Here is a 12,389-nt window from a genome sequence, read left to right as displayed (position 1 = left end):
TGACATTCAGACTGCTTTCCACAGTGAACTATAATCATTTAAATTATTATGATGATCTTTGTGAATAACAACAATAAATAAAGCGCACAGACAGACTGGTGTTGTACTCTCATTGTTAGACTTCACACAGACTCACATCAATAACACGACAGCACCAACACACAGTCTGCAGGAGGATCCTCACCTCTATTAAAACTCTCTCCTGCTCCCACACGGTCAGAGAACCACATGTCGATTCATCCACCACTGAAAATAGTTCCCATAAAATTCCCCAGATCGTACAGCACATATCGAGATCATGTTGGCGTGATGGATCACTTCTATGAAACGCCGTCAGCGCTGATGTTTTCAGACTGTAGATGGATGATGGAGTGGGGTCATGTGACGAAGCTTAAACATGATTATTGGATCAAAGCATGGAGCCACAGCACAAGCAAACACGGTGCAGAGGTCCAGTTAGCAGCTGCCTGTCAGTCAAAGAGGCCACGCCCCTAATCAATTACAGTTTAAACAGGTGAGTTATAAACCTGTAACACGGTGCTCACTGCTGGGAGTCGGCCTCTGGTGGTCGTGGGAGGAACTGCAGCTTTTCACAGCTCCACACTGGCTGGAGGTTGAGACCGAACTAAGCACATCTGCTAATCTAGTTTAAATATAATGAAGCTGGTGGGCGGAGCCTCACAGAGACGGTGGGCGGAGCGAGATGGTTTGAGTCTAAACACTGGACCTGCAGTAACATGTTCCACAGACGTGCTCCCGTCTGATTAGAGCAGCGTTACTAATCAAAGGAACCAATCAAAGCAGCTGATAGATGATTGATCGTCTCACAAACAGCTGACTGAAGCTCAGTTACTCACTGAAAGCTGCACGGCCTTCATCGCTTCTATTGGAGATCATTTCTACTGCATTTAGTCCATTTTTATTGTTCATTCAATGTGATTATTAGACATTCATTTACATTAGGTTGGATTAGCATTTAATTGGAAGTTTGCCTGTAACAGAAGCCAAAGAACCCTGCACCCCCACAGTCACTGTAGAGCCAGGAGGGCCGAGCGTGTCCCTGACAGGGGCAAAGTGGCCGAGTGTCCGTGGTTCACTGGTTTCTTCACAGTTTTTAAAGTCATGGAATTAAAATTCACTCTCCTCCTCTGACCTGATCGGCTCCTTCATCTGGAGACAAAAGTCTTTCTTAACACTCTGCAGAGAACTGTCACCTCCACTGCGTTCGCCGGCTCTCTGACCCCCGACCCCGTTAGAAGTTGGGTTTGTGCTTCTTGACCTCCACCATGAGGTGGTGGAGGTTGATGAGCTCGGAGCGGACGGCCAGGCTGCGGAACGTGGGCTGGTTCAGGACTTTGTGGAAGCCGTGGTAGTACTGGATGAGCTGCGTCAGGGCGCCCTGCGGGGGGAGGATGTGACCACGTTAGTAAAACTAAACACATGAAGTTCAAACCCGTTCTTTACAGCGTGTTTCTTCTCTGCTGGAAGAAGAAAGCTCGTGAAGCTGAACCTCAGGTTTGTGTGCCCACTGTGTCTGAAGCGTGTGGGGACGTGAAACACGCCTTATTAGTGTGAGCGCGCTCAGAGCCTGAAGCAGAGAGCCGGCGAATTAGAACGCGGCTGTGTTGGTCGTGCATCCTGCTGGTGATCAAGGAGAACGAGACAGAAATCTGAAGATTAACTGTAAACGTATGACAGCGTGTCACAGCTGTGTGATCGCTGCCTCAGCGTGTCCCTCAGGCTGACCTGTGACTGTGCAGTCAGACATGTTTACAAACATCGCGCTCATTGCTAGTTTTTTTATTGTCTGATTTCTGCTTCTCAAATATGAACATGTGCCTGTTTTGTTCTCAGTTTCATTTTCTTTAACATAGTTTAGTGTCTCGTTTCACTCTCACGCCTCTGCAGGTTATTTTAGACTTTAGTGACCGTTTATTTTTCTTCACTGTCTCACTGTTTTGCATCCGTTTGGAGACATTTTCTCACTTTTTGGACCTTTTGTGTCGTTTTAAATCTTTGTTTTAAGTTTTGTGTCACTTTGTAGCCAGTTTGTATGTTTCTGTCCCCTTGGAAACCTGGTGTCACAGCACAGTCAGCCCACAGAGGCTCACCTGCCGCCCGGCTCACCTGGATGATGCTGGTTCCATTTTTGAAGTTGGTGAAGGACCTCATGACGTCCTGACTCATCGCCTCCACCGACTGTTTCCATGTGCTGGAAAACCCCCGAACCAGCTGCGTGATTCGAGCTGCACACACACACACACACACACACACACACACACACACACAAACACACACACACACACACACACACACGTTAAGTTTCAGTTTCAGTGTGCATGCTGACTCTCGGTTTCCTCGCCATTGTGTTGCTGGGGTCAGCTTCCTGTCAAACATGCTGGTCAAACAAAACGAAGAACCACAGCGAGCACACACATGTGGTGAACAGGAAGTGGGAACCTGACTCTGACTGACATGAAAGCACAAAGACTGAACGAGAAATAAAGGTGCTGTTACTCTGGAAAACAAAACCAAAGGCTGAGGCGAGAGAAGCACGCCGCGCTGTCGCTCTGACACAACGAACTGAGCGACTGACAGCCGCAGACGTAGGAGACGACGCGGAAACCAAAACGAATAATCGATTTAATCCTGAATCTAATCCGGCCACGTCAGCATTATGGATGATGCTAACTGCCCACATTGGTAGAAATAACAGACAGAAAGGAATCGGCCAATCAGACAACAGCTTTACTCACATCCCATGTAACACCTGAGCCTTCACAGGTAAAGAGATTTTCTCACCTTCGTCGTTCTTCAGCCGGTCCAGCTGCCCTTTCTCCATCAGCGCCTCGGCCTCCTTCACAAAGGCGATCATCCCTCCGAAGGGCGGAGACAGAATCTCCTCGATGAACTCCTGCAGAGGACGAGAGGAGGAAGACGACAGGATCACGAACTGAAGTGTTCAAAGTTACTTAGAAATCTAGTAAAAGTACTTTTTAAGCTTAAAACAGCCGTTCACGTGCGCGCTGACCAAAGCTGTTACACGTTTATAAAGTGTCAAAGTAGTCGTTTCACCACAGCAGCTGCCTCCAACCCTCTGCACGTCCTCCTTCACTACATCCTCTGAGGTCCTCCTCGTCTCCTCTTGCCTGGCAGCTCCATCATAACCACCCTCCCTCCTCTGCACATGCTCAGACCACCTCTCTGACTCGCAGCTGTCCCTCTCATGGACTCGTCTCCATCCTTCTCACGCTCAGTGAACATCTGAACATCTCCTGCTCGGCCTCCACTGTCTCCAAATCACCACACAGGTCTCACTACCATCTTTAAACAGTCTCTCAGCCTTCTCTCACTCGTCTCCACCCGCTCCACCCGCTCCACCCTACCTGCACTCTGTTCTTCGTCTCTCTGTGGAAAGTTGACCCCAGGTACTTAAACTCATCCACCTTCTCTACCTGCATGCTCATCTCTCCACTCTGGCTACACATCACAGTGTCGTCTGCTCCACCCTCACAGACTCCTCCCCCACTGTCACATGCAATATATCTGCATCCAGCAGATGTCGCTATTGGGTGACAGGCTGTGCAGTAATGAGAACGCGCTTCGTACTTCCTGTCAGCAGCCAGAGTGAATTATTATTCAGTAATGCCAGTGTTCACAAGAGGCCTCCAAAGGAAACACACACACACACACACACACAGACACACACACACACACACACACACACACAATTTAAACAGAAGGGATATGAAAACCTTCTGAAATGAGCGTGACATCAGAGTGAAACAGCTGAGTGATCCACGGTGATGATGATGATGATGATATTTACCTGGGTTCTGGCCAGCAGCAGCTGCTGGAAGCCTTCCACCTCTTTGCTGTCGTCTGCTGCCCTCTCCTGGACACAGCAGAGAAACACCAGCAGCCACACAGAAGTCAAACTTTTCTTTTCCACAAACAGAATATTTCCCCACATCAGATCCTGAGGGGAGTGTCGTGTTGTCGACGGTGCTGGTTGTGGGTCTCACCATGAGGACGCTGAGCATCATGTCGTAGTTGTTGATGAGGAAGATGAGCTGATCTCTCCTCGACGGGAACTCTGCCGCCATCTTCAGAACAAAGTTTTCAACCTCGATCTGGAAACACAACAAATCACTGAACACGAATTCAGTCTGTGTGTGTGTGTGTCTGTGTGTGTCTGTGTGTTACCTGCAGCTGTCCCAGCAGAGTGTTGGTCCTCTCGTTGGGGAACGTCTGGTTGATGCTGACGATGGCTGAGGAGAACTCAGCGTAACGGCGAGTGATCTGAAACCACAAACACACACACACACACACACACAGACACACAGCTGTGTGAGTGGAGTGTGCAGCAAACACAGTGCTGTGCGATGTGCAGTGTGTACGTACGTAGTGTGGTCTGGTGTCCAGTACTCCCAGTTTCTGAGGGTCTGTGTTCCTGATGCTGCTGATGTTCATCTCCAGGATGAGCTCAAACCTCGGCCACAGCAGCTCCAGCACCGCCTCCCAGTACCTGACAGACAGCACCAACACCATCAGCCTCCATCAATCTGAACACCGCCCTCTCTGCAGAGGAAGCGTCTGCACGCCGCCCAGCAGCGAACAGCTGTGTGACACCAGCTGATGTAACCACGAGCACTTATCAGCTAAACAGGAGATGGTGGGGTCAGGAGGAGGTGGAGACACTGAGAGAGTCAGAGTACAGCAACACTACAGCAACACTACAGCAACACTACAGCAACACTACAGCAACACTACAGCAACAGAGGAGACTGACTTGTCGAGAGCTGGGATGTTCCTCTTGGCCGTGATGGCTCTGAACCGGAGGATGACGTGGATGCAGAGGAAGACGGCGATGCTGTCGTAGCAGTCGGACACGTAGGTGGACATGCTCTTCTGCAGGAGGAGACAGAGAGCGGGCTGACACACGCTGCAACCGCGCGCTGCAACCACACACTGCAACCACACGCTGCAACCACGCGCTGCAACCGCACGCTGCAACCGCGCGCTGCAACCACACACTGCAACCACGCGCTGCAACCGCACGCTGCAACCGCGCGCTGCAACCACACACTGCAACCACACGCTGCAACCACACGCTGCAACCACGCGCTGCAACCGCACGCTGCAACCGCGCGCTGCAACCACACGCTGCAAGACTGTCGCTCAGGAGCTTTTTTGGTTTTTATGACTTTAAGTTTGGTTTCATGTAACCTGAACTCTGACCCCCAGTGTTACCTACAGGAACACCGTGGCTCCACTTAAAAACATCGCTGTATGCACTTCCCTGTTACCTGAATTTCTTCAGCATTTCCAGGACTGAGGTGTTTGCAGAGTAAAACTCAACATTTTCCTCTCTGCTGAACATGTGTTTATTTTATCACCCGAGGATTCTGCTTAGTGACAAACTCACAGCTGTTTATACCAGCGTGTCCTGTTACATCAGTGATAGAAAAACATAACACGCTGCTCATGATCCAAAGTCTGATATCTGTTTGTGACAAAGTCGGATAATAAATGTGGTTTGAATTGACCAAACAAACGTTTCTGCTGGAGAGGAAAGCCTGCCGCTCTGACAGGAGGTTCTCACCAGGAACATGCTGAGAGTCTTTCCCATGATGCTGTTGAAGAGGTCGAGGGCGGAGTTTCCGGCCACCATGAAGAAGTCAGACAGGAAGAGGTATTCTCTGCAGCCGTTGTCGAGCAGAGCGTAGTGCTGGCTGCGAAACAGCGTCTCATAGGGATACTGTGGAGAGAGAGAGAGGGCGAGTTAGACCTCAGACGACCTCTGTGGCTGCACAGACTGTAGATAAACGATGGACGCGCTGTGATGTCACTCATTAGTCTTGTGTTCAGCGCTGTGACTGTCGCCATCTTGGAGTCTGAAACACAATTTGCTGAAGGCAACAACAAAAACTGCACGTTTCTACGGCAACAGCTTGTCAATCACAGAGTGGACACGCCCTTAAAGGGCACCCCCTTCAGCTGACTACAGAGACTGCAGACCTCTGCAGCTGTTTCCATCTTTGTCTATGACGAGGTCACGGCTCCCAAACTGCAGGGAAAATGACAAATCTCATAATCTGCCACAAGATGTCAGCGCTGAGCAGCAGAGCTCAGATCAGCTGTTCATTAAAAGTGAGGACGTGCTTCCTGTTTGTCCTAAAGGGGGCGTGTCTCGTGTTACAGACGCTGGTTTGTTCACTAAGAATTAGATTTTCTTGTAAATGGCAGATCTGCAGGACGCGTTTGGGTTGAGCAGCTGGATCGGCGACAGCGCCGCCTCTCACCCTGCTGTCTCCTCTCTGAGCCGTGTGCGGGACCAGGATGGGCCCCTCCAGCTCGGCCGGGCTCAGGATGGCGCCCCTCTGGCCCAGAGTGAAGATGGTGTTCCTGCTCTTCAGAGACGGTTTGGAGAAGAAACCTGCAGCGGCGAGTCAAGGAGCCTCAAACAGTCTGAAAATGTGAAGCAGGCGTCAGCTGGAGCGCCCGAGCGCACACGGCGAGCGGGCGTGACACAAACAACAGACATGAAGGATATCTTTCTTGGCTGTGTCCTCGACTCCCATCAGGTCGTCTTTGTCTGCCACCTCCTCGTACTGCGGGACACACAAACATCAGCCGTTATCCACACGAAGATGGCGTGCAGCCACGTCGACACAAACGCAGCGAGGGCGCGACCCCGCTGCTCGCCCACCTGCACTTTGAGCAGCCTGCCGCTGTACGACTTGAAGTAACTGTAGTAAATCTTGCTCATGGTGTCCACATACTCGTCTCTGATCTCCTTGGCGACCGTTCTCTCATTGGCCAGAAGGAACTGGTAGAAGAACCTGCAGTGAAAACAACAACAGCATCGATCAGCATCTTCACTTTGTGTCGAGTCGTTTCTAACGCACAATCAACCCTTTAAGACCGACCATAGAACCAAGTCTGCCAGAGCTTATATTATATGTTTACATGCTGTGGAGCCATTTTTGGGAGCATTTCAAGTTGCTATACATCAATACAACCATTACAGCCTAGATTTTAATAATATGTCTGCATTAAGTGCATAGTAATTACATAAATTGCAAAAAAGTGCAATAAACTACAAAAAAATTGAAAATCGTTTTTGTTTTTTTAACATATATTTCTAGTTAGAGAAATTTAAGAGGCTTATCCCTCAAAACTGTAAATACAAAAAAGTTGCACAAAATAGTTTCCCACCACAGGAAATTTATTTTGAGTGTCTTCATAGTTTTATTTTTGAAATACACCAATTTTTATACACTGCAGGAAAAACGAAAATAAATATTATAATGCAAATTTGCAGAAAAAGCAGCATATGCATCAAAATAAACTATTTCCAGCAGTGCAATATGAGTCCTAAGCATCCCAGAAACCACACAGAAAGTCATAAAGTCAAACATAACTTTTAAAAACACCAGTATAGGCTCATAAGGTCTTGATGGTAAAAAACTACATTTCCACAAAATGACGTCACTTCCGGTTTCGGGCAGGTCATGGTGGACATGCGAAAGTTCGCGCTGATGTCTATTCCAACATAGGAAGTGTTACGAACAGCTGATCGGATCAGCAAAGCGTGTTTCTGGAATATTATGTTTTTGTTGCTGCAAGTGCTTTTTATGCAGTTTTTGCAAAGCTATATGTGGAAGGAAACTGTGACCGAGGACAAGCTGATGGCATAAGATGTAAGTACAACTCCTCCGGTTTCATATGCAAAAAAATTATTGCGCTAGCTCACGTGGTTGCAGAGCTACTGGGATTTTAAAATAGTTACGCAAAACAGAGCGTGCCGCTCTGACCGGCTTTAAAGGGTTAAAAACAAGTTCAACACAACAAAAAAATAACAAACAGAGGGTATAAAGATGGGTGGAGCTTCCAGGTCAGGAAACAGAAGGTGGAAACGTGATGTCAGCGAGTGACGTCGCCATGACTACGTCCACCTTTAAGTTTAAAAACTCACCTCAAATAAAAAACGAACGCAGACGTATTAACAGTCGAACATATCGAATAATTAAAATCAATAAAAACTAAGTGCAGTGTTGGTGAAGCAGCAGGTCAGAGCGCTGCAGCAGGTAAATACACCTGAGGACACAGATTCTCTGCACAGACTCCACCTGGATCCACCCGTGAACGATGCTCAGGATTCTCCGTCATGTGACCAACGAGCAGCGTAACAGAAACGAGTGTTTTTAAAGATGTTTCAGTTCCTCGAGTGTAAAAATGGACGTCTTCTCTTTAAATGGACAAAAGCAACAAAGAAAAGACGTCTGAGGGTTCAGTGTGATGCAGACTCGCGTCTTCACCTGTGAGTGGACCCAGACGCTCATAAATATGTCAGCAATGAAGCTCAGCGGTGCTCACCGGTACTTCAGCAGAGTGTTCTGTGGGATCTGGTAGTTGGTCATCGGTTTCCTGAAGGAGTAAATCTTCTGAAGAATGAACTCTCTGATCTTTGACACGGCCTGAGAACAAAGTGTGTGGATACAATCACAAAGATATAAAACCTGAGGAATGAGTTAAACGCCTTCGTGTGGCGCGGGACCTCAGGAGAGCAGCTCAGCAGCTTTCTGACTTATTAATGAGGATTTCCTCTCAGTTCCTGTTTGTTATGGACTTTAATGTAAACGTGATTCCAAAGAGTCGGGAACTTTCCTCCCGCCCGTCTCTCACCTTCAGTTTGAGGCGGTCCACGATGTCCTGGATGTCGGAGCACGCCAGCGTCTCTCTGAAGCTCAGCTCTTTGGCAAAGTTGATCTTAGTGTTGAGCTCGTGGAGCTGCTCCAGAAACTCCTGCTCCGTCACAGGACTGTCCAGGATGGTGCTGCCAGCACACCACCAGCAGATTAAGTCAATCACCACAAACCACTGACGGTTAATCCATCAGGAACAATTCTGAGGTCTCTGCAAACTGATCCAACAAATCACTCGTTACAATACAGACACTTTTTCTTTGCGGCTGTCAAACCTACGAGATCATGGCCCCAGGCACCACCAGCTCATCCACCAGCTGGCTGAGGTGGCTGCGCACGGCCTGCCGGTTCTTCAGCCGCACGTTCATGCTGACCGACTGCTGCTGCAGCGTCTGGATCTCACTGCTGATGGAGGACAGGTCGCTCTGGAAGCCGCTCAGCATGCCCTCCATACGCTGAGAGACACACAGCCGTGAGGTTAGACTGAATCTGCTTTAACACCAGGAGGACAGTTTGAAAAGTGCCCGCCTCTCATTTCCCCACCTGAACTGGACCTAAAAACGTAACCGAGCACCGAGGACAGAAAAGAATCCGCTCTGATGCAGAGACGAGTAACCACGGCAGCCGTGCTGCTTTTAGTGAGCACACTGTGACGTGAAGCGCCTTTATTACTTTAAGCTTGTGTGCAGAAAACTGACGTAAGGGTGCAAAATGACAACAACATCTGTCCCGCCTCTGCACAGCTCCACAGTGAACACGTGTTCTTCTGCTGACGCTTCTGTGAGAACTCAGCTCAGAAGATGTGACAAACCAAACGCGTCTCGACTCATTCACAGAAAACTCGAATCACTCTCAAATATCCACAAGAGTCCATCCCAGCGTGAGTTTTCTGGACTTCATGTCATACACATGATTCTTTTTCTGTCTCAGTCGTCTCACCTCCAGGATGGAGTCGCAGGCAGTGATCTGGTTGTGCAGCAGGGCGATGTTCTGACTCTCTTTGATGTCTGCACGACGAGCGCTCAGGAAAACATCATCAGTGACGGGTGTTAGTGTGCGCTTATACGTTATTAGGTGAAGGGATTCAAACTGGCAGCTGTGAAGGATACAGTCTTTGATGGAGGCTTGTTCAATCCTCTGCAGCTCTGCCTCCACCTGTTTGGAGTACTGACGGAGGTCCACACCCTGAAAATCGATGGGAGGAAACTGAAATGTATTATCTGTGCTTTGAAAGAGGAAGTGTAGAGTAATTATTTTATAGTACCTTTCAAAACAAAAGTAACAAATCCCTTCACATTAAAAGCGTCAGTTTAACTCTTAGGTTAGATTTTCTACCTTTGCTGCTTCCTACGAACACACACACACACACACACACACAAATACACACACACACAAATACACACACACACACACACACAAATACACACACACAGCAAACCAAAACATCACTGCTGCAAAGACAACTGAGGGAGACCGAGAGGAGACAACCCGGCCGTCAGAGCAGAGGACGTGTTATATATTAGACTTCTGTTCTTTCAGTTCTCACTGTTCTGAGCGCTTCCTTCACCAGGTCGTCTTCCAGGTTGGCCTGAATGTGAACTGCAGCAGACAAAAGGGAACGACAGTTAGTGACAAGCGAAACCTTCCAGCGAGGCAGCACCGAGGAAGCTGGAAGTGCCACCTCAGCCGAGCTTTAATACAAAGTCTTTTCCTTACTGTCCACTTCATCCAGGATAAACTCGTCCGTAGTGATGTCCAGCTCTCCCAGGTTCAGGTTAGCGATGTCTGCTTCAGTCTTCTGGGTGAAACACAACCAGAGTGTCTTCAGTGGTGATAATTAACAGGATGAAACTGTCAAACTTACTGACATTAAAGCTTTCTTTGGTTTTCATTCACTCACTTGTTTATTCCAGCCAATGAGAGAACATACACTTACTGGCCACTTTGTTAGGTACACCTGTTTGTCTGTCCTTTAACTCAAATATCGAATCAACCAATTGGCAACAACTCAGTGCATGTAGACCTGTGGACGTGTACAGATGACCTGCTGTAGTTCAAACTAAGCATCAGAATGTGGAGAAAAGGTGATCGAAGTGACTGCGAGGATGGTATGTTGGTCTGAGTGTTTCAGAATCTGCTGATCTGATTGTCCCACATCTGCAGAGTTTACACAGAAGTAGGGCTGTGCGATATGACCAAAATCTCATATAAGACATCTATCGTCCTGATAACGATATAAATCACAAAAATGTAACATTTTCTGTAAAGTCTGTGAATCTCGGGCAGCTCGACTTGCGTGAAGTGTTTCCAGCTGCGCGTCATGTAGCTGGAGTCGAGTGTTTTAACCGATGCATGAAACGATACATTTTTAGACATAAGTTGTAACGGCGCCGTTTTCTTTGTGAGTATTTATTACACGGCGTGCTGCGGGGAAAAGCCTGTTCTAACGTTTGAGTAACACACCCTGTCTCAAAGCTCAGACCATCTTAAACTGGTTTCCTGAATGTGACGATGGGCTCACTGTACTCAGTTGGCCTCAACAGTCAGCAGAGTTGGATTAGTGACCATGTATTAATTTTATTTATTTTGTTCTGTGCTGCTGCTTACAAGGACAATAAAACTCTTCTCTTATGTGATCTCACTCCAAAAGAGCATCTTTGGGATGTGGTGGAATGGGAGATTCTCATCATGGATGCAGCTGACAAGTCTGCAGCAACCGTGTGCTGATGTCATAATGATGTCATGTCAACATGGACCAAAATCTCTGAGGAATGTTATCAACAGCTGAATCTGAAGACTTAAACCGACTGAAGGAAAAATGAAGTCCGGTTACATCAAGGTGTACCTAATAAAGTGTCCGATGTGCGTATTTACACAGAGAGAGGTTGACTGAATAAACATCTGTTTTCTAGCCGTTGCACACACCACCTCCGCTGTGTTTGTATGACAGACTTAAACTAATAACAAACGGATTGATGCAGCAAAACAGTCCAAATCTGATAATCAGAATCAGAATACTTTATTGATCCCTGGGGGAAATTAATTTTTTGTTACAGTGCTCCATTATAAACCAACATTAACAAGACAGACAATACGCTAACTAAGAATAATAATCAATAATCAGCCATAATCAGGATTATTAATGCGGGACCAGAACGACAACTGATAAACCTAAATCGCCTTTCCTCCTCAGAAAAAGGAAGTCAATGCTACCCATTAGCATCCAGCAGCATCAGCGCTCCGTAGAATGATTCCACCTGCTAACAGCTTCTTTGAGCTTCACGCAGCTAAAGCTTGCGCTCACCGGAGATTAGCTCCGTGAAACTGAACGCAGGCGTCACGCAGAAGAAGAACATCTTACCTCGTCCTGTAAATACGCCATGGCGACTTCTGTCGGGTTCCCAGCTGTGTTTACATCGGGCCCAGCTCCAGCAGCGGTCGCGGTTCCCTCCGCCATTGCGGCCAATTTACGCTGACGTCAGAAAAAAATACAAATCTAAAGTTCCACCTCGTAGTTAGCAAAAATATCGTATTATTAACCGAGCGCGGTATTATCACGATCACGTGCCGTGGGTGATAAATCAGTGGGACTCAATAAACATTTATTTCGCGCGAGTTAACGAAACTAACCGCGTTAAGCCACGTATTTGCTTGTTTCTTTTGAACACAGTTTTTTTC

At 47.7% G+C, this 12,389-nt stretch overlaps 1 protein-coding gene across 2 annotated transcripts; it reads right to left on the bottom strand.

Moving 5' to 3' along the window:
• Positions 1-896: 896 nt before the first annotated feature.
• vps52 (VPS52 subunit of GARP complex) lies at positions 897-12,387 on the bottom strand. 2 transcript variants are annotated; one of them, XM_087835271.1, is made up of 20 exons: positions 12,073-12,387; positions 10,428-10,506; positions 10,258-10,310; positions 9,821-9,896; positions 9,651-9,718; positions 8,991-9,166; positions 8,692-8,842; positions 8,383-8,483; positions 6,713-6,845; positions 6,559-6,614; positions 6,306-6,441; positions 5,606-5,761; positions 4,793-4,911; positions 4,405-4,528; positions 4,207-4,302; positions 4,026-4,133; positions 3,830-3,895; positions 2,803-2,914; positions 2,128-2,246; positions 897-1,399 (listed from the first exon to the last, which is right to left on the bottom strand). In XM_087835271.1, the coding sequence occupies exons 1-20, from the start codon at positions 12,166-12,168 to the stop codon at positions 1,253-1,255; spliced, it is 2,172 nt and encodes a 723-aa protein (XP_087691397.1). In that variant the 5' UTR covers positions 12,169-12,387; the 3' UTR covers positions 897-1,252. The 2 variants fall into 2 exon arrangements, with proteins under 2 accessions (XP_087691397.1, XP_087691396.1); XM_087835270.1 differs by having other exon boundaries at positions 10,428-10,509; positions 12,073-12,386.
• Positions 12,388-12,389: the final 2 nt, after the last annotated feature.

This window comes from Neolamprologus brichardi, chromosome 22 (genome assembly GCF_056152115.1).
Source record: "Neolamprologus brichardi isolate AB-2024 chromosome 22, ASM5615211v1, whole genome shotgun sequence".
NCBI lineage: Eukaryota > Metazoa > Chordata > Actinopteri > Cichliformes > Cichlidae > Neolamprologus > Neolamprologus brichardi.
The sequence above is the reverse complement of the archived record's forward strand: the minus strand, read 5'-3'. Positions and strand labels throughout refer to the sequence as shown.

What these genes read in the sequence shown, in the direction of transcription:
- vps52 (XM_087835270.1), bottom strand. Translation starts at nt 12,168, where the DNA reads ATGGCGGAGGGAACCGCGACCGCTGCTGGAGCTGGGCCCGATGTAAAC. An exon ending in CTCTGCTGGGACAGCTGCAG is followed by an intron (nt 4,134 to 4,206) that starts GTAACACACAGA and finishes TTGTGTTTCCAG; the next exon opens with ATCGAGGTTGAAAACTTTGT. An exon ending in CCGGCTGAAGAACGACGAAG is followed by an intron (nt 2,247 to 2,802) that starts GTGAGAAAATCT and finishes GTGTGTGTGCAG; the next exon opens with CTCGAATCACGCAGCTGGTT.